The sequence below is a fragment of the Chroicocephalus ridibundus genome, chromosome 5 (assembly GCF_963924245.1).
Source record: "Chroicocephalus ridibundus chromosome 5, bChrRid1.1, whole genome shotgun sequence".
NCBI classification, from domain to species: domain Eukaryota; kingdom Metazoa; phylum Chordata; class Aves; order Charadriiformes; family Laridae; genus Chroicocephalus; species Chroicocephalus ridibundus.
In genome coordinates, this window is record NC_086288.1 from 76,491,229 (window position 1) to 76,513,641 (window position 22,413).

General features: G+C 36.4%; 1 protein-coding gene across 7 annotated transcripts in view; it reads left to right on the top strand.

Annotated features, from left to right (window-relative positions):
- FAT1 (FAT atypical cadherin 1) overlaps positions 1 to 22,413 on the top strand; it is a 112,650-nt gene that overhangs the window by 42,677 nt on the left and 47,560 nt on the right. For all 7 annotated transcript variants that reach the window (XR_010071108.1, XM_063335066.1, XM_063335068.1 and 4 more), the window contains exons 4-6: positions 14,963 to 15,024; positions 19,898 to 20,227; positions 20,756 to 20,966. Coding sequence is in view for 6 of the 7 variants with exons in the window: in XM_063335066.1 (XP_063191136.1) it covers positions 14,963 to 15,024; positions 19,898 to 20,227; positions 20,756 to 20,966 (603 nt within the window). In the remaining variant the exon portion in view is untranslated. The remainder of the gene's footprint in view (positions 1 to 14,962; positions 15,025 to 19,897; positions 20,228 to 20,755; positions 20,967 to 22,413) is intronic.

Consider the following 22,413-nt stretch of genomic DNA (forward strand, 5'->3'; position numbering starts at 1 on the left):
AATTTTTCACTGTTTATTGTGGGTGTGGTTTATTTGCTTGTTCGGGTTTTTCTTCTTTTACATTTTGTAATTACCTTGTAACAAGGCCAAAGACTTTGAAACTTAATTATCAAAGTATTCTTAGTTGCAGTTATCGTATTTCATTGGATGCATTTGGATATGTTTTGTTTGACAAAGCAACAAATGGACAGAAATGGATGCTTTGAGGAACGAGTAATGACCTGTTTCGCTTAAAAGTTAGCAATTCAACTCCAGTCGAGTTGCAGGACTGAAAAGTTTTACATCTCACTGATGTAAGCTCCATGGTTGTATTTACAAAATACAATTGAATATTGTATTGTTTGAATTAAATTACTGAATATTTTTATTTTTACACAATCATATTGAGTGGACAGATTTCTACTTTTTTTCCGTCTTTGATTCTTTCATATTATAAGATCTTAATTTGCTTTATTTCTTTTGAAGAGGAATGTTGGAAGCATGAGAGTTGATAGCAGGATTACAGTAATTCTTAGAGAAAGTGGAAGAGGTACTTAGTATGGCATCCACTAATAATAGTTGATAATACTATTGTATATAAATGTACATTCATGAGCTGTTTATGAATTATGATTACATAATTTGTAGTCTGTATTGGATTAACCATTTAGAAATGGATCTGTTAGTGCCAATTCAAGAGAGAGTTATTGTATTCATTTTACAAAGAGCTTTCAGTCAAAACATGTAATTTCTTTCTGTCTGAGACAGGAGAGTGGGACGTGCATTAAATACAAACTTTTTGTTGCATCTGGTAAGAATTGTAAGGGTAGTATGCAAACTGGCTCCCCAATTTAAAACGTATACTTAACAGTTCCCCAGAGTGCCATTGTAGTGGACTAGAGCAAAATTCTTTTTCTATCATTGCTTCCTGTGTTTTCTAGTTGTCTTCTATTTTATTCTTTAAATTGTGGGATTGCAAAACTTCATGTGAAATTAGAAGAAAGGTACTCAGCTCAACAAGTCATATGTAAAACATGGACCTTTAAGAGACAAGCAGAACATCCTCAATTGCTGCAGAACTAGAGCCATTAGACTGAACTCTCTAAACAAAAGGAGCTCACTGAATTCCCCTAGGCTCTGTATCTGTTTCCGTATGGATGGAATAGTTTTGCTATGCCACGATTTTAAAATATGGCTGCTACTCAGTGATACAGCCTTTGTACAATTAATATCTCAAAGATTGCTGAGTTAAGGTGCCTTGGAAGAAGCTTGTAGTACTTCATTGTAAGTGGCAGTATATTCATCAGAATGGCTAAACCTGCATTTGCATAGTGAAAGGAGTTCCAGTTCCCCTTGGTATTACTGAGTAAGAAACGGGAACCCTAACCAGGTATCCATGTAGCATGAGGGAAGACTCTTGTACTTCTTTTGGTTTACGTTGCCCATGTATTCCAGACAGAAATAATTTCTGATCTTTTTGCCAAATTGGTATGCTTATTTCCACTCCCCTGGAACTTCCGTTACATTTATTGTACCAACTAGATTCAGCCTGGGGAAAGACTCAGGGTTGGGTGGCAAATAACACTTTGTCCAGAAGCCATGTCTCACTTCAGAAATTTCAAACAATAATAGCAAATGAGGCAGGGAGTTACTTGACAGTACTTCATATAACGGTTTTGAGTCAGATTTGCAAAATGCTGAGTGCAATAGTATAGCTTTCTATGCCTTTAATGCAGCTGGATATGAAAATAATGCATACCTCCAAAAGCTAGACTTGGCTTCATAACCTGGACAGGAGAATGACAAAATTAATTACAAGTGTTAATTTCCCCATATTTAAGTTTTGCAGGTATAAGATAGGAATAATTATGCAACCTAATTGCTCGGGAGTGTTGTGAAGATATATTCATTCATATTTATGAAGCACTTGGGTATTATCATGAGAATGCCACGGACATTCCTTTAAGGAAATCAGTAATCCTGTGGTGTAGGAGTTAGGCCATTAAGATAAGGCCTTTCTTATAGGGAATTCCAGCAGAAGCATTGAGTAATTACCCATTTCAGAACCTTTTGCTCTTATTTTCATGTTTTTCTATGCACTTTTTTACTACCTCAAGTTTTTGAAAGTACTTACACTAAGTTGGTCCTGTGGAAATTTAGGATTGTGTCAGGTTTTGTTTCATAAATTGTAACACACCTCAAAACATGCATTACAAAGTTAACATCAACCTTCAAATTAAGTGCTGATTTAAAGCATTTTTATATATGCAACCCCAAAATAGAACACCATTTTAATATAAAAAGTTTGTTCTTTCGAACAGCAGGATTAGAATTTTGGTAACACTTAGTCTGTGGCTCTCGCTGTCTGTTCATCTGTAGTAATTGTTAGAGCTTTGTGAAGTTATAAAATGCTAATAGCTCATGGGCAGATCATCTACCTCACATGATTTTATCTTTTTACACTGTTTGTAACCTTTAAAGCAGTATCTCTGCATGTGTCTGTGTGTGAGATTTGGAAACTGAGTGAAGTGAAATAGGAAATGGGTACAGCTGCAAACAACTTCCATGGGTTTCCGATAACACTGGGAATTACTTGGTGAGGAAATGAAGGGCCAGTGACCGCACAGTAGTATTGGCTTCATTTTGACAAAGGAAATCTTTGTCGTTTAACGGCTTGTGGGTTTTAATCCCATTTGACCTAATATTTTAGAACCTGAATAAAACCAGTATTACTGCATTGCACAGTAATGTGATTTAAAGTTAAATAAAAACCCAAACACTGAAATTGTTCTTGTTACTTTTGTAGCTGGCAAACAATGCCAGGCTCAATTATTGTTCATTCAAGTCACGCAGCTCAAAGCGTGCCCACCTGTTTACCTGTCACATGCAAAGAAAATAAAGTATTTGATTACACTGTCTTTAAAACAGATTATATTTTTTTTCTTTACCTTTACTGAAAACGTGACCAGATTTAACCCAAATGTTTGTCAAACTCCTGCAACCAGAGAGGGTTACGTGAGTAAACAAAAGTTCATATAGAGATACATTTAGAAAAAGAGTTTAATTCTGAAAAAAACCCACTTTTATTTTCATTTTTAAATATTGTTTAGAGCGCTTGAAGTGCTATTAGGCTGGTGATTTTCAACTTGATCTTCTTTGAAACTTGGAAGACAAGTTAATATCTGTGAAATTTCTAATAACATCTTCACGTCCGCTCACTCTACAATATTTAGGGGTGTAGCACTTGAAAAGATAGAATATTTGCTGTACTATAGGCAGCTATTTTAAAAATTATTTGCAAGCATTTATGTAGTGATAACTTCTTTTAAATTTTAGGTAGTGGTTCTGGGGATTTTTATTTATTTATTTTATTTGTTCTCATACATCTCTCTGGAAAAAGAGAAATGGTAGGAGCTGGGGAAACAAACAGGAATGTAGTAAGTCCTTCCCTTTTCCTTTTTCTGTCCCTCGATCTACATAAAACTTCAGGACATACTCTGCATGATCTATGTTGTAAAGCAGGACTTTAAAAGAAAGTGAGGTTTGCTTTCAATTTTTCCATATTCTGATGCAGTAATGGCGATGGAGGCAGACTCCCTCTATATCCTATGTTCTTTGAGCTGGAATATATAACGTGCGAAACTATAATTCTATCCAGGGAAGAGACAGTGATCAGATAGTGTTGTGAGCCATTTGCATGGTACCATCTTCACACAGTATAATGGCTTTCAAAGATTCCAGTCTTGTGTTCATAGGCTCTCCGAGTAGTGTAACTTAATGGAGCATGTGTATATAACAACACTATAACATTGGTATTGATGAATTTCCTATTAAGAGAAGATTACTGAGAATTAACGCCCTGATTCACGTGTAGCTTGGCTTGATTTTTGAGTGATGAAAATAAAAGATCAATCCCAGCAAAAACATACGTGATATAATATAGTTTTTCTATCTGCAAAATTTACAGTGGAGTCGCAGTCAAAGGCTAACCAGGAGTCAGCTATAAAATTCTTCTTCAGCTTTTCTGAGAGCTGAGACAAGACCTTTGGCAGCAGTTTAGGTGATCATCTGTCATGAGTGTTGCATGGAGGTATTTACAGATGGTTGTTAGAAAAGCAGTTCCCTCTAAATCAGTAGATAAGAAACTGCAGTGCATTCCACGCTTGTTCTAGTAGTATCCTGTCCTGTAAATGTAGGAAATAATGTGCAATTAAAACAAATGAAAAAGGGGGGGGTGGGGGATGGGGGGGAGAGGCAGCAGCATCATATAATCCTCAATTCTCACTTAGAAATTAATGTTTTAGGGTTTAGATGTATAGGGAGTTAGGTGGCCTCAAAACAAAGCATGTAATGGTGTTGGAAATATCCCAGTATACTTAGTGTCATTTGAACAACTTTGTACTTTAGTAAATACATATGTCATCCATAAACCATCCTTAACATCAAAGGAGAGAAGATAATAAGGACAGTTGTATCTAACAAAGTTGTTACACAGTTGCCTCAACTTTTCTTTCATATGAAAGATTTAAATGAGTAGATGAAGAAAATTCCAAGAAGGTTATTTGTAGGCTTAAGGCTGCCCAGAACCCTGAAATATCTCAAAGTGCTAATCTATGCTTCGTTTATCCATATACAGAGAACACTGGAATGAGGCAGCTCTTTAAAAAAAAATAAAAGTAAAAAAAAAAGGAATTGTTTTTATTCATGGTGTTAGATCATATGATGTTTTTTCTGGCATGCTACTCTTAGTTCCTGCCTCAGTTCCTTCAAGATAAAAACTTTTACGCCCAGTGTCAGTGTCTGTGATAAATGTTGAAAAAGCCTCTGCCAAATCACACTTGTCATTCATCTTTTTCGAGTCCTTCAAAAACCTTCTGTATTTCAACAATAGAAATATAGTTGTGTGTTGGCTTTTTAAGGAGATGCATTCTTGAATCTGTCTACGTTTTCAAATTTAGAAGACTGTATTTTCAAATCGAATGGCCCGTTCTGAAGTAGACAAAGTAAGACCAACCATCTCTTGCAACTGATGAGCTTTCTTAAGGAAATCCTTATGGTTTGGATTAATAAAAAACAAATAGTGAAATAAGTAAATGAGAGAGAGAGACACACACACACACACACACAAAAAAAAAATCCAGTGATAAACGTTTGGAAGATAAATTTCCCCCTTTGATAATCTTCAAAATTGAAGGGACTAGATTTTGTCCATAACAGTCTGTTAGCTAGTTTCATATCCATTCTCTACAAATTAGTTAATTAAATATTATTTTTCACATTTTTATATTTTAAAATGTAATGTTAGTTAAGTAAAACATTGTGACTTTCTCTGATGAGTTTGTCTTTCATGAATTAATAATTTTATCTAGATTAAAATGAATGTTTTTAAAATTAAAATGTATTTTGTGTGGCTTCTTACTCCCCTGTTTTCTTTGGGGTTATTTGGTGGCATCAGTTACTAGTATGGTATTGTAATGGAATTACGAGCTACACCTAAGTATGAAAGATTACTGTTGTGTGCTGGTGGTATTTTATTACCTGTGCACGTTTAGGTCCAGCGGGTGGTCTCATTTGTCTTTATGTAGATGGAGTCTTAGATTTGCTAAGATAACTGAGATCAAAACCCTCCTTTTACACTTTTGTTTCCAAGGTGGTTATAATAAGGGAGACCACATTTAAAACTAGTACTTCTCTTCAATTTTCTGGCATCCTGTAGGGTTATTTGGAAACTGTTTTCCCAAAAGACTCTTCCTTATTATAATATGCTAAATACTAAGAAACTTGAATTAGATTTTTCGATTTTTTTATTTTGCTGTAATTATCACCGTAATTTGTCAAAACATTTTAAACAGCTGTTCTCATACTTTGGGGAAAAAAAAAAAAAAGAATTCCTTGTAGTATCAAACTTTCTACTCTTCCCCCATAACACATTTTCCTGTTCACAGAATTTTATTAACTGCCCAAAAGTATTCAATAATTTCTCCTGTTACTATAGTCATTCTCAACCAATGCTGTTACTAGTTATATCCTGTCTAATTGCCTCCAAAACACTATTTTGTGACTAAAAAACAGTCTTGGTAAAAAACAGTTGAGTTGCATAAGAGGAATTGTGACATCAAGGCAACAGCCAACATGGAAACCTACTCTGATGTTCCTCTTTGAAGTCATGTATTCTAATAACTTTTTAAATCTCTGTATTAACGTTTAGGTTGTTTCCGTAGCGAGATGTAGTAGCAATGCATGCAGACTTAGACTTTATGGTTGTTGTTATTTAACTACAAATTTGCATGTTGATGAATACTTCAGTTAAAACAAAAAGTTCAAAATTAAATTTTGCATTTCAGAGACAATACTTACCAACTGTAAATAGCTTTACCAGCAGAGTAAATTCCAAAGACTGTGTATGTTCTTTCTTCGTGAATTTGTCAATCTTCCTTAATCCACATGTGTGTTGCAACAGTTTTATGGGAGATTAATTGTGAAATTGTAAAACTTCTGTGACAGAGGAAGTGACCTCAAAACTAACCTCAATCCTTTAATAATTGGTCTTAAATCCTTCTCTCATCTGATTACCATTTTTTTTTAAAACATATTAACAACTCAATGCTGGCTACAGGAAGCTGAAAAGTGCGTTTCCTTTGTCCAGGGAAAAAAACCAAGAAGCCAAGTTTGGAAAGGAGCACGGGGGTTTCTTTCTTTGTTCAAGCACTAAATGCAGTAAGATTATGTCACATTTGAAAAGATCTTTCAAGATGATGTGACATCTTATGGCAATAATTCTGTACTTACTCATTGAAGATGATATGTCTCAAAATGAGATAATGAAGTAATGAAGATCAGGTTACTTAGAGTTAATTACCGAAGGCATTTGAGCTTTGAATTGGTGTGGCTTTAGTATATCAGATGGTGCTGAAGGCAAGAGTATCTTTGCGAGGTAAGCAAAGAGATAACAAAAAATTATAGTGTTCTGTTGATTGTAAGATCAAAGTTTATTCTATGGGAAATTTATCATCACTTACCAGTTTCCTTTCAATAATGATACTTGGGATTTGTTTTATTTTCCATTCAAAATTATTTTAGCTATTTTTTTATTATTTCTTAAGTACCTTTTTTTTTAAAAAAAAAAAAATCCTCTTACACTGCTTATGACTTACAGGTCTGTTTTTTTATCTTTTTTATGTATGGGAGGAACAAGCTACCAAAAGAACACGATTAACAATGAAACTGGATGCATCCTAAATGCTCTCGAGTACTCAGAAGGCAGGATCTTAGATAGGTTTCTTTTTCTACTATAGCTTTTTGGGGTGTCTGTGATTATTTATATATTGCTTTTCATTATTCCCCAAATGGTGTTACCAAATACTAAAAGAATTACTGCAGAAGCAGTTATACCACTGTTTTAGTAAATCCAGACTGAAAATAGAGTATTTAAAACTATATGGTTTACCTTGTAAGACACATTTGAGCAGTTTTCTGTAATTGTATGATCACTAAACACAGATTCTACACTTCATTTGAAATCTAGTTGAAATTGAAGCTCTGCAATGTTTATTGGATTGGATGGTTTAGTTGTTTGTATAAAGTGTTTTTTTCCTCCTTATACCATACGTTAATAATCTTTGGTGCGTTGCTTGTCTTTGCTCCCTGCCTCCAGTCACTAAAATGATTAATGAGTGCTCTGATCAGCAAATTCCAGGTCTTTATATCTGGATGCTGTTAAAATAGTTCAGGGATGTGACTCAACTTCAGATATGCACCTTGCACTTATACTTCGTAGTAGTACGATTGAGTAGTTAAATTGCCTGGTTACTGATTAACATGGTAACTGGTGGTATGAAATATCAGCCATAGGATTAAGTACTTACTTTTTGACCCTACGTACTTGTCTTGGCAACAAGTAACAAACTCATAAACACTGATATCACTGTACTTCAATAAATGTTTCAGTGTGCTGACACAAGGATGCCGCTGTGGACTAGGCTACTTATCCCTTTTTTGATGCAGTCCTGACTTGGGTAGGACTGAGATCTCGATTATTACTTTGCTTTTTCATGGACTACGATTCAAAGGGCAAAACATTTTATTCAGCTGTGATAAATGTGCCAAAAATTATTTTTGTGAATGAAATCCAGAGCATGCGCATCTGAACCAGGAATAAGGAAGTGCATTAAAAAAAAAAAAAAAAAGAAGAAGAAGAAAAAAACCAAACCCCAAACCAGAGAAAAAGGTGATATGAAAAGCAAATACAGTGTGTAGTTCTATAATGCATTTTAGCTCCTTCAGTCTGGAGTTGACCTTGGTGCCTGTATACTGTGGGAATATCCTGCTGCCTTTTGCCTGAACTGCTGCAGATGGAAAATGAAGGGGGAAAGGCACCAAAGCCATGAAAGACTGCACTGGTTGAGTGCAGTTATGCTATACTCAACAAAAAGGGAAAACCAGTTTCAGCACAGTGTACTCAGTAGACATCCCTTGGATTTTTTCTGAAACTGTCTGTTTATAGGGTGGTGTACTCTTTTTTTCTTTTTAAAATACCCTGATGAGAAAGTTCGTACATGAAATGAAAAACTTTACTCCCAAAAGTGGATTTAAACTGTCTAGGAAAGTCCCCTAGGCCGCCAGGCTGTAAGTTGTGCAAGTTCTACTGAAACAACTGTATAGCAAAAAAAAGGTAAGGTTCAAGAGGCCAGAGAGAATAAGCAAGCAACATCATGACTCTGTAGCTAATGGATAGAGTGTTCAGCTAAGAGGGTGGAAAGAGGAACCTGGGGTCCTGATTTCTCTTGAAAAGTGGTATCGTTTTTACAGTCTTTATTAAAATAACAGCAATGATTGCTTTTAAATCTTTTACTTGAGCAGAAGAGGCACTTGCAACCACTTAATGTGATTGTAAATGATACTGGTAGTTTCTTTTGGGACTAGTAAGTTTACAGTCATATTTTCAGCACTTGAAAATTACTGGTGACAATTCTGTTGCTGGTTTTATTGAGAGCTATTAAGGTGCTTAAGAGAAGGAAAAGTTTAGGAATGAAAAGCAAGTCAAATTTCTAACGAACTGTCTTTAGGACTATGTAAACCAAAGCTGTTCAGTTCCTTTATGATATGCTTTCTCCACTGTGATAGTTGGTTAGGTCTATGATTTTGTTTGTTTCTTAACTCCGCAGCCTGCCTTCATGGTGGTATGTTACAATGGCACACTGTCTAGCTTATAATCACCACCTATACATGACTGGTAAGACATGGAGTTTATATTTTGTCAGCTGCAAAGCTGAAATCTGTTCTTAAATCCCTCTGCTATTACTTTTAATTGACCTATTTTTATTAACCTGTTTATTTACTTTGGTTGTGAAGCCTTGTCTTGGCTTACGTAGAGGACAAGATTTGACTGCAGTCTTGCCAAAAAGTGTATCTGAACATCTTTATAAAAGAAATATTGGCCTTTTCTGATGGTCATTGTTTGTAAAGTAAGTTAGGTATGAAATGAGTTGAAAGGAAGGAGACTGAAAAAAATAGTTGTCTATCTGTGGCAGTGGTGAAACAATCGTGGATTATTGTGCTCATCATTTTGTCCGTATTTCAGAAAGTGTTGAGATATTGGAGGCAGTTTAAAACAATGTCATAAGAGATCTTCCTGACAGTGAGACTTGATGCTCGCTGTGTTATCAGAGAAGTCTTAAGATGTGACTTGATCACACAAAGGACTTCCATGGGGAGGAAACTGCCGATTCCAGTGGACTTCTTAGACAAAAGAAGGATCTATTCCCCTGTCTAGAAGGGAAAGCTGTCTTGAATTAGATATAATACACTATTTCTTAATGAGGATGATTAGTAGGTGATCCAGCATTGAGGTGCAACAGCATCTTTTATCACTTGAAGAGACATAATTGGTCTTTGACTTGCAGAATGTATGCTGTAATTTGCCTAGTGCTTTAGGATTGTGTTATGCAGTCGTCAAACTAGATTATCATTGCAGCCACATGTGAATTTAAAATTCATGCTTACTTCAACTCTTACACTGATTTATATATTAAGAGCTTGTAAAGAAAATCCCAAGATAATTGTTTTTAGCATTCATTAGTAATTTGTCATTTTTGAGGTTGAAGTGGGGGAACGAGAACTTAAATAACAATACGTTATCAGTAAATTTATCTAAAGCTTTAAACCGATTGAGTTGCGCTAATGCAGTCCAGAGAAACCGTTTCTGCTGACTGGTTATGGTTTGCGTTCAACATAGAAGACAAAAATCTCATCAACAAAACGTGCCCTCCCTTACCATATTGAATTCCAATGTCTTGTGTCTGTTGAAGTTGGTGATAAAAAATGTTGTAGCTGCTTTCCACGCTTCCTTAAACCTCCAGTGCCAATGCATTCAAAGATCAGAGAAACTGTATTTCTCCTTGCAACGACGGCTTTTTCTGATGATGCTACATTTATTGCTGAGATCGTCCATGCTATAAAGGTAGCTAACATCATGGCATTAATATTAACATTCTTAACGCAGTACCCACCTAGTGTTCTATGGTTTTTTAAAGAGATTGCCGTTTCAGCATGGAATGGAAGCTGTTGTTGATGTGCTGTTTTTCAGATACAGAGGTAAACGTGATGTAACTGTGCACGGAGTTGAAAGCTTATATGGGATAAAATAAATCCCTGCTAATGTCAGCTCCCTTGTGCTATTTTCTGTTCCAAATGTAGTGCTTTTATTTATATTTATGTAATTGAATGCTGTTGTTACGTTTTTGTCTGTTTGTTTTAATGCTGTTTAAAATAGAAATCTGAAGTAAATTTTATTTGAATACAGCTGTAACTATTTTGATTTTTCAGTAGACCTCAAATAGACAGGGGATATCCCCAGAATGTAAACTCAAAGGAGGAATGAAGAGAGAAAAGTACAGTTGTATGTGTTACCTGGTCTGGGTTTTTTATTTTGTTTTCGTTACGGATGTTTACTCAGTTCATTATAGTACCTCTCCAGATAGTGAGGCAGAACAACTGTGGTTTATCCACAGACTCCCTAAATTATTAAGCCACTATTATGAAAATGTTTCTGCTGAGGTGAATTTTGAAACATTACTGAATAGAAAAATTGCACCAATTCGCTAGAGATACCATTTGCTCATCATTAGCTTAGACATGTTTGTTATAAACTTGTGTTTTCCCAAGGAAACTTGACCCATCTTGCCATAGCGTGCATTGATTCCCAGGTGGAATAATAGCAATGTGAATTACTGGAACTCATTGTTCCTTTTGGGGGGAGTGGGGGGGTGGTAAGAGGAGGCAGAAGGAAAATGGGAAAATATGACTGCAAAACGATGCTCTGGGAGTCAGTTTTGCCTCAAAAATGAATGCTTTGTCCAGTGATCTGTTTCTCAACACATGCTCTCATTTCTCTCATTCAGCAGTGAACAGATTCTACCCCCCCTTATAATAAGGATTTCAAAACTGCTTATGTTACAGACTTCTTCAGAGGTTGAAGTGATCCTTTACTTGTCACCTCTGTGCAGATGTGGTGTATGCAAAGGTGTGGTTATTCATTTGTTTGTGTAGAGGGAGGGACGCGGCAAGGAGATCTCCAAACTGTTACAGAAAAAGAGAAGGGAGCTCAATCTAAAAAGTTTGAGAACTTTTGTTTTCAGTAGAAAGAAGAGGGTGGTGGCTTCTGTTGCAGCAACCTGACTTATATTAGGTGCAAAGATTCTCCCCAACCATCTTGATGTGCAGTCACAAAAGCCACACTGCATGGGAACACTCGACCTTATCACAGCCTTAATTCAGAAAAGCTCTCCAACAGGTGATGAAATCTGTCGATGCAGCATTAAACATTTTATAATATACAAAAACTTGGAAAAAATGGAAAAACTTAGTGATTGCCATAACCAAACCTTTTACAATCTTAAGCTGTAGTGAAACACTTGACTGAAGCTAAATTTCCGCTTAGGAAAGCGGCTAGCAGCAAAGAGTTAAATAAAAAGAATGTCATGCATGTGTATGTGATTCTAAATCCAGAAGTGTTACATTTCCTTTGTTGGCATTAGTTTCTGCTGAATATACAGGATATATATGGTGAAGACTAAACCCTTCTGTTATTGGTCCGAAGTGTTTTAACAGAAGTGTGGCATGCTTGGTTGAAAAGACTGGAAGTTTTAACAGATGAAAGCATGTATTTTGTTCTTACTGGATATTTTTCTGCTTACCCATTCGAGTTGTATAGAGTTGTACATTCATTAGCAGAAATTATATCTGGAACTAGACTTTCTTTAACAAACTATAGTATGTGGAGTAGTGGTGCATGATAGAATTCTGTCTGGAGTGCCTGCTGCATAAGCGTATTTTTATTTTTTTCCCAAAGTATTAGTTGGCATTTATTAGCGGTGCATCCAGTCTTAATGGCTCTTGCTGGGGGAAGAGTGGGTAGGAAGCTGTTGAAGGGTGCCATCTTTCTGCTCTCATGTGTTAGCAATTCTCTTCTTGCTGCTGTGAGAGATGGAATCTAATATTGTCAGAGGGTGTAGACTGAATATTGGATATTCAGAGAAATGCAAGCATAACGAGACATTTCTGCTGGAATTACTTCATTCTTCCTGTGCTTTTGGGGATCCTCCCTATCCTCAACCCAGCAATTGAACAGCCAACTCCTTTAGCGGCTGTGCTGAAATTTACCCTTTTCCCTTGCAACTGTGGTGAGTCTCAGGGGGATTAATGCTTCATGGGAGGGCTTCTGCCGGCTTTCTCCAGAGGTACTCAGTAGAAAGAGGTGTTTAGGAGAGATTGTGTTTCTTGAAGTCACCTACAAGTCCCTTTGCTCGAGGGAAGCAGATGAGGCATCTGCTCTGCCATTTGTTCATTTCCAGTTAACAGTTCTGCGCTGTTCCCCGTAGAGCCTGTGAAAAGAAAAGGTGTGCCTTGGCCAGTCTTAGCCAGCAGATTGGGAGGAAGCTTTGTTTAGAATATGTGACAATAAATATTTTCACTTGTCATTGTTCACAGCTCTGAAATCTCGATGGGAAGATATTAACTCAAGGAGGTTAATACATAGTTGTCACATCCTTTTTTTGTTTTTTTTTTTTCTCCCTTCCCTGTCCCCCCTGCCTTAAAATTTAGACTATCAATGCAACATTTTTTCCTCGTTTTTTTTTTTTTTTTAATTTTTATTCCCGCTTTCTTTGTAATGAAGGGAAATTACTTCATAATACCACTAAGATGTATCCTAACAATTACACACGTATATTCTATGTGTTGCAAAAGCATAAAAAGATAAAGTAGGAGAAGATTATAGATCTTTGTCTAGAATACTAGGTGAATATAACGGATTTGGCACAACGGCAAGCCAAATGGCTGGAAAAACAAGGGCAGGTTTGACCATAATTGGAACAGCCATTATTTGCTGTTTTGCAGGCATTATTTGAAGAACAGTTGTTTGAATATTTGACAGCTGTAATATTGCCTTATATAGGTTTTGTTAATATTATTTAGCGCAGACTGTCTATTTTGTTGGTATGTGTAGACTACAACTCTATTTTGACAGGAGCATTGAGTAGCTGGGCACTGGTGGTATGCAATTGTTTCTATTGGCCTTTCTCTTTTAAGTGAAACTGAAATCTTTATTGCTTTTCTTACTTACGCACTATTTTTTTATCTGCTATGAGACAAAATTGAAGGCTTGCTTATTGTAGCAGATCAACCCTGAAAACTTTATAAATGGATTTTAATTTTGCTTATAAGAGGTTTTATTAATAATAAGCTTACACTACAGTTAGAAAAAGGAACATGAAGTATGCAGCCTGTGTTTTGTTCTCTGTTTTGTCCTTAATTGGGTAATTGCTTTCCTGTTTTTCAGTTTGACAATTAAGGATCGAGATGTCAGTGCTTTTCTGTCACTGTAAAAAGCTGGGACAGTTGCATAAAAGGTCTCATGACATTGCAGCATCTTCTAACATATGCGGGATTCTTCCTACAGAGAACAGGGCTTGAGTCAGGCGAATCCAAATCTTGGTGTTTGCTCCCTGAAAAGCCAAGTTGGGTCTAGCAGGGTTTACTAGCGCGGGCTCAGTGCCATGTGAACACAGTGATGGTGTTTGGGGGGCCAACTTGTACCTGCAAACAGGTTGATGGCTTTGTGTAGCAAAGAAACAGTTATCTCTTGTGTCTGCATCCATGGCACGGTTAACCCCCACCGTACCAAACCATGCAATTACAACTGAGAGTTGACTGAGTTTACTTTTCAAGAAACTCAGTGATTTAAATTTTGAACCTACTGGTAGGGAGAATTAATTCAAATAAGATCCTTTTGTATTTAGATTTCACTGTCTTTTTGTCACCTCTTGCTCTTTGACTTTCTTCATGATGAGTAAAACTCATCATGCTTTCGTAATCTTGCATCAAAGGTGTATCAAACTCTTGCAACAAAATACAACATCATGCATCAAAAACTTGTCGTCATTCTCCGCTATTGCCAATAGCAACCCTTTGGCTCCTTGTCATTGCCAAATGAAGCCAATGCACACAAATTGCTCTGCTTTCCACCATCCAACATCTCTTCAGGTCATTTTTTTTCTGTTGTTATCACTAAAAATATATGCAGATGTTTCTTCTGAAGAGATTGGTAATTGTTCAAATCATGTCTGTAAGCACCCTTTGAATAAGGTGTATGAACACCTTCTGAAAACAAGACTTCATGTGAGTGAATTGCATACATTACTCCTGTCAGAAGCATGACATGCACAGATGTGTTGGAAAATTGAAGTGTATGTGTCTGGAGGGCTACAGCCATGTAGCTTCCAGATTGCAACGAATATTTTCAAGGCCCTTAAGGACTGGAAACCCCTCACCCCTTCCCTTAATGAAAGCGCAAGTTCTGCAATAATAGAAGAGACCACCTAAGAAGAAACTGAGATTGGGTATATCAGTAACCACTGGTTTAACCTAACCTTGATTCAGATTATTTTCTTTAAGGCTCTGATTAATTATTCTTTTATGTTTACAGGTCTAATTACAACCACATCTAGAAAACTAGATCGAGAGCAGCAGGGAGAGCATATACTGGAGGTAAATAATTTCTTTATTTCTCTGAAAAACAGTAAGTTCGTTGCTCTTTTACAGAGAGTTAAATTTACCATACTTGATTACTATATGAAGAATTTAGAGAACTGGATTTCAGAAATAATTTGCTTCTATGATCATTATATTGCAATACACAAAACTACCTATCTTATAAAAACAGTGTGTTGTGACTTTTTCATAAGAAAAGAGTTAATATGCAGATCAAGGGCAATTTTTTGGTTTTATATCGGTTAACCAAGATTGTTTTTTCAAAGAGTACAAAGGCATGATTGTTAAAAGGAGGAAAAGGAGGAGTGTGCTTCCTTTTTTTTTTTTCCTCTGTAATTATTGGAATAGCTATTTCAGCCTGCCTTTTGATGAATATAGACCTCTGAAAAAGAAGTGTAGAATCTTTTTTTAACATTGTGAATACAAACAGATAGTAAGTGAGTAGACATTTTTCTGCATAACATATTTATCAATCACATAAGTAGATGAGTTGCAAAATATGCCTTATAGATTCGGAGTCCAAGAGCATGAAATTCATGACATAATTTTATTTAGCTACATTTAATTGATCACCTGGAATTCATGTAATACCTATTCTCATTCTCTGTCAAACAACATGAAGGAAAAACACATAGACTAATGTGAGTCTTCCAGTTTCCCAATGTTGCCGTGCAGTGTGGTGGCACTTAATTTTCACAGTGATACTTACATGCTAAGATTTATCTGGAACCTTTATTGTACCTTTTCTCCTGGATGATAGATAAAGGACTGCAGTGTGAGTCGGCAAAACTAACATTAAAGCTGGAGAAGCAAGTTTGCACTTACTCAAAACCTATGAAATCTGTAGAAAGGTTTTCTAATAGGACTGCATAGACTTGGAGATGAATGCTATTCCTTGATAGCACAAACTATCCTTTTTCAGAACTCCAGTGTACATACAGTCTTCTGTCTGCTTGGTGCATTGCAAGCTGGATTAATGCAGCTGTTGGGCCAAATTTTTATCATTATTTTCATTTCTGTATCAGCTTCGGAAATAACTCTGCACAAAAGTAGCAGTAGGGTGGAATTTCCTCTGCGGTGTGTTTCTAGTAGTACTCATAGCAAAGTTAATTGGCAAATCTGGTTTAGTACTAGGCACGTTATTCCTGTAAAGTCACTATATTATTCTCTTTTAAATTACCTCCTTAAATCTGTTTGTGTCGGTTTCCCAAAGCACTTCATGTCAGTTATATCTCATTTCTTGGCCACTGCTATGTATATTAATTGTAAAATTGGTATCTCATGACTTTTGCTCCTATGCATATTGTGCTGGCTTTTGTATTAGATCTGTACAGAAAATAAAATGAGCTGTGGATCATTCTCTGACCCTGAAGCCACCTGGCAGAGTATGGCTTTGAACACACATACCTTATCCCTGGCAGCGGGTTGCCATGTCCACGTTGCCTGTTGAGAACGGTGCAAGGATTGTGTGAATTCTCAGGCTGCAGCGAGGCAGTATGTGGGAGGTGCTTCTTGTTCTGGGCCAAAATTTATGCCACAGATCACACTAGCAGTGTAATATTACAGACAGTTTTCTGCTAGCAGTCCTGCCTGCTAATTTAACCTAAATTATTACAAGATAACATGTACAGGACTCAAAGTTGTTTGTTTGTTTGTTTGTTTTTTAAGGTTACAGTATCATACAATGGTACGTAAATCCTCCTGGCTTCAGCTTTCTCTATAAAGAGACTAGATTAAGCTGATTGCTCTTTAGTTTGGAATATTGGTGGTTGCCTGCTAGTATCGTTTATAATTCTTCATTCTTCCTTCATTTTGAATCCCAGCTGGTTGTTAAAGTTTTAAATAAAAGTCTGCGAAGTATCCAGCAAAAGAACTCGTAACTAGAGAGCGAGAATGACAGACAGCATGGCCCAAAGTAGCAGTTTTCCCATTTGTTAGCTTTATGTTGACACCTTTGAAAATAGGTTGGAAAGAAACCCAGAAATGCACAGAATGATGGGCAATATTATGAGCCAAGTGCCGAGCATCTGGCTAATTAATTGAGCATTGAAATGTTGACCAGATGGGTTGGTGGGTTTATTCCTTGTTTGCTATTAAATTTGATCCTTGATTGCACTCCTGCTTACATAATAGTAATTAATATGCCCCATTCTTTTATTCCCAACTTGTAACTATTTTCTGAGTGCCAACTGTCACTTTTTTAAATGCAATTATCTTAGATTAGCTTCGTGTTATTCTCTTGTATCTTAGTAGTCTGTTTGTTATGTCAGTAATGCCTTCAAAACTGATGTGGCATTCAAATCCAACTAGATTTTCCTCAGATTTGCCATTTTCTTTCTGCTTGGATCAGGGTAATGCTAACTTTATGTTAACAAAAAGTTATTCCACACCCCTTGGAATTTCCTCTTTTGGGATGTGTTTTGGGTTTTTTGCAAACTGAAAGATACATGGTTGTGTTCCATTACAAGTAGTAAAGGGAACACATATTCATATATGTGGAAATCCTACCATCTGTTAGAGATGAGCATGAACTTTTGCATTTCATGTTGTATTTCATGTGTTTTTGTTGTGGTTAATCACTTTACTTATGCTTTTTCATTTTCTTCATGCTTGCAAGTTATACCATGTTTCATCTGTATTTCCATTTTTTTTCCTAAAATAGACGAGAAAGGGCAAAAAAACAAGAATATCTGATCATGTCCTCATTCATGTCAATGTAAATTCATTTTTTCCATCAGGGATTCAACTGTAGTCTTCCATTAGTATTCATTTCACTATTTTGTAGCCATGTTTTCCTTGAATCCTTATGCTTTTCCATAGTCAAATTTCCCAGAGCATCCTAAGAACCAGTGAAAGAATTCACCATCCACATTCTTGAAGAAAAATACTTGTTCTCCCCACATCAGGGTGGGCTTGTTGGAAATGCAGTGTCCTGTATCAGTGGTGTGTAGGGTTTTTTATTTGAGATAGAGGGGGTTGGTTTGGTTTAACGCCCTCCACAGCACTGAGCTTAGAATCATAGAATCATTTCAGTTGGAAAAGACCTTTAAGATCATTGAGTCCAACCATGTATCTTCCCTATAATGTTTTCCCAGTGCTACTCTAGTGACTGACTTCTATATGGAGCTTCCTCCCAGTAAAGACTTAAATCTTCCTCGCAAACTCAAAACCAAAAGGAAACTGCAGCATGTAACACATTTCCTATAGAATATGTTAGAAAAACTGGGTGGTTGGTGGTTTTTTGGGGGGGTTTGGTTTTTTGTTTTGTTTTGGGTTTTTTTTGCATTCCCCTGCAGCTTTGACAAGCAGCCACTAGAATTAAGGTGAGCATCTCTCAGTTCATCAGTTTCCTCTAATTGCAGCAGAGCTGGCATAGGTGACCTTCAGACATCCGTTTCTATGTAATAAAACGAAGGCGAATTAAGTCAAGGAAGATGACTTTAAAGGGGGGGGGGGGGGGGAGAAAAAAAAAAAAAGGAGTGAGAAAAAGAAAATGAAGGGAAGACCATAGAAAGGCTGAGGAAGAGTGCTGCACTAGGTCATAAAATTGTTCTTAAAATGAGACACAAGGATAAAAATTCTACAGCTAAAACCAAAACCAACGCAACATCAAAGAGAAAGCGAGGAAAAGAACACAAAAGATTGACAAAAAAATGTCTTTACCCATCATTATTCCATGTGTCTTTAGTGCCAATTTTTTGGAAAATATCCCCTTCAGAAACTGAGATTTAGTCAAACCTGCTAAAGGTCAGGTAATACAGTTATCAGTGAAGAATTTGTATTTAAATGCTTTATGTAGTAGCAGCTAAACTCTCCCTTGAAAATGCCTGGTGTCTGTCTGAGCCTGTTCGTTTTTGTGTGGATGGCAGGGTACAGCCAGAAAATGATGGGCCTGATTCTGTAACTCTCCTACTAACCCAGCTCTTGCAGGAAGCAGGGATATAACCCCCCTACCCTTTTCTTCTTTGAAGTAGATGGTAAAGTAATTTACATCTGCTTATATTTAACCCCTTATTAACTAATAAGGGATTAAATAGGTAGGAGTTATTCCTGTAAATGAACTTAAATTTTCCATCAGTTTGATCCTTTTCCAGTAGGTAAGGATTTTTTTTTCTGTTTTCTGACTTCAAATTAACATAACTCTTCTATTATATTTCTGTTCACTGCCCATACCAATAATACGGGATCAGTCCTAGAATTAATGTTTTAGAAGATTTCATACTCATTTCCTGGCTTTTTTGTAGAAATGTTGACTATTGCTGGAAGAGCAGACTTGCTTTAATTTCCCATTTCGTTTAGTCCATGGAAATAGATTGTTGTGTGTCTTCCGTAAAAAGCAATTTTTAGGCTTCTTTCAAACAAGGTAGTGATTTTTATGTCTTAAAATACAGGGATTTTTAGTACATAAGCCTGTCAAATTCTGAAACTTATTTTCTTATGAAATCCTTTGAGGTGTAAAATCAAATTACTAAATTGAAAAGTTGCATGAAAACATTAGGCTGGAAGTACATTATGATATTTTTACAGTGAAGTTGTTGTCAGAGATACTATCCTTATGTGCTGTTCCTGTACTCAATATTTCAGTTACAATGCTGCAAAATAGTGAAATAGATTTAATATATATATATTGACTCCTACGTGCCATACATTGAAACATCAAAATGTTAAGATAGTAGCAGAATAAACTTTTGTAGCGCCTTTTGTAAATATTCACCAAATAACTGTGCACAATGGTCTTTAAGTAACTGAAGTTAGGGAATTACTTTACAGTTGTCTTAGGCAGTTGTAGGAAAATCTGATTTAAAAAGAGCATTTTTGGAAAGACCCTGTTTGAATTGAGCGCTAACCATATCCTTTTTAATAAAACCAGGTAACGGTAACGGACAACGGTATTCCTGCAAAGTCAACGATTGCACGGGTGATTGTGAAGGTCTTAGATGAGAATGACAATAAGCCTCAGTTCCTGCAAAAGTTCTACAAAATCCAGCTTCCAGAGCGCGGTAAGCCAGAACGAGAGAGAAGTGCTAGGAGAGAGCCGATCTATCGAGTTATCGCTGCGGATAAAGATGAAGGCCCCAATGCAGAGATCTCTTACAGCATTGAAGATGGTGATGAACACGGCAAATTCTTTATTGAACCGAAAACTGGAGTGGTTTCATCAAAGAAATTTTCTGCAGCGAGGGACTATGATATCCTTTCAGTGAGTCAAAATCTTGTATATCATGAATACACAAAGTCTTCTTTTATCTGTATTCTCATCACTTCTTACTCAGTAGCTGGCAGATGAGTGACTGCAGTATCTAAAGGAAGAAAGCTTCAACAAATCCAGAAGTATTGTTTTGAGTTTGTTTGTTTTGCGTTTTTTTGCTTTTAAAGGATGATTTCAGATGTTTGTATTGAGAAAGAGAATCAAGCAACTGCTGTTCTTTTCCGGAACTTGACAGATAACGAACACCATGAGGGAACATAAACAATCAGTTTCTGTCTCTTTCAGGAAGAAAGCAAAATAAAAGTGAATTTATGGTAACAGTTTGTGCTACTATCAGGTGCTGCATACTTTTTCTCCATTTGCAGATAATGAAGGGCAAGTGGCACTTTGAGAGACACTTAACCTTTTTGCGTATATCTCACACAAGCAAACACGCTTGGAGCTTATTACTACTTTTCCATTTATGTGACATAATGATTTATGTGATCCTGTAGCCTAAAAGATGTGTCTGTTTCACAGATTAAAGCTGTAGATAATGGTCGTCCACAAAAATCATCAACTACACGGCTTCACATAGAATGGATTCCAAAGCCCGTCCCACCCACAGAGCCCATTTATTTTGAGGAAGCCTTTTTTTCTTTTACGGTGATGGAAAGTGACCCGGTTGCTCACATGATTGGCGTAATAGCTGTTGAACCTCTTGGAACACCACTTTGGTTTGACATAACGGGTAAGGATGCCTTAAGGGCTTTTATTATTAGAAACAAATGCACGGAGTCTGAGATACTAGAGGGCTCATTGCAGCTTGGTTTCTTAATCGTTCTTCTAAATAATGCAATGTTTTGGCATTCTTTATCTGTGGATATGTATTTTTCCCCTTATTTCATTATAAATCAAAATGACTTTTCAATTTTTGTCAATGCCACTATATATCAAAGATTAAAATTGCATTGCAGAATATCTGCTGTGCTGCAGTTTCGGAAATGACTTATGAATATTGTGTCAGTGAAATTAAAACGAATCAAATCAATCTCATAGACTGTAGGATAGGGAAAGAAATAAAATGCCAGTTTTCTGCAAACTGGGATAGTCCACCCGAAGAGAGATTATACTGTTCACATTGATTTCTTGTCCTCTGTGCTGCTTCTCAGTTTGCTGTCCCTTGATTCAATACTAAAAGGAAAGCTTGCCATGTTCCTAACCCCAGCAAACTTCTTCCTGTACATATTCTCGCTACTATGTCATACCTTAGCCTCTACCATCCAACGGGGAATTCTAATCAGTAATATGACTGTACGTTGATGCTGTGGTGACAAAATGAATAGCACTTTTCAATTTTAGGCTTACTCACTAGGCCTGTTCACTGTATAGCTGATACTAAAACATGTTCTGCCCTGTGTTACGTGCTTCAGAATCAAGGAGAATAGCACAGCCTTGTCTCAGGAGAGGTATCTGTATGGGGTGAACTGTTTCTGGTCCTAAAATAGCCCCACCAGACTGGGATTTTTCCACCACAATCACAAGAGAGAGAAGGATCCTTTTCACCTTGGTCACTGCTAAACATTTCAGACAAAATTATGGTGTTAAGTTGTTGGGGAGAGCGTTTTTTGAATTATTACTTAAAAAATAAATTATTTTTAAGGTCTGTTTTGATGGTATGCGTTTCCTAAGGGATTCTGAGAACAGCAACAGTTAAAAACAAAGTTTGTAAAACTGATATGTGTATCAAGAATATATAAATGCCAAATATTTGAGGGCGTTCTCAGAAAACCTTCAAGCACAGGAGAACAAACACAGCTCCTCCCCTAAATGCTTGCTTAATGCGTGAACAACCTGTGACGATATTGATAATAATTTCTAATGTATTAAATATTTATAGATTTTATTTTTAATGGTTCTTTATAATGTATTCTGGGAGAAAGAAAAAAAAAAAAAAAGAGTTCCTGCCCAACTAGATCGTAGCTGAATAAAAAGTGTTTGTGTTTAGACAAACCAAGGGGTTAGAGATCTGTACAACTGTGCAGAGGGAATAAAGAGTTCAAGATGCCTCTTCGCATTCTCCCAGGGGAAGAGGTGTCTGCATTAGGGGTATTTTGCGACTGAGGCTGCTCTTTTACTGCTCTCCCAAACACACACACATAGATGTGGGACTAGAAAAGCAGAAAATATAAAAATAA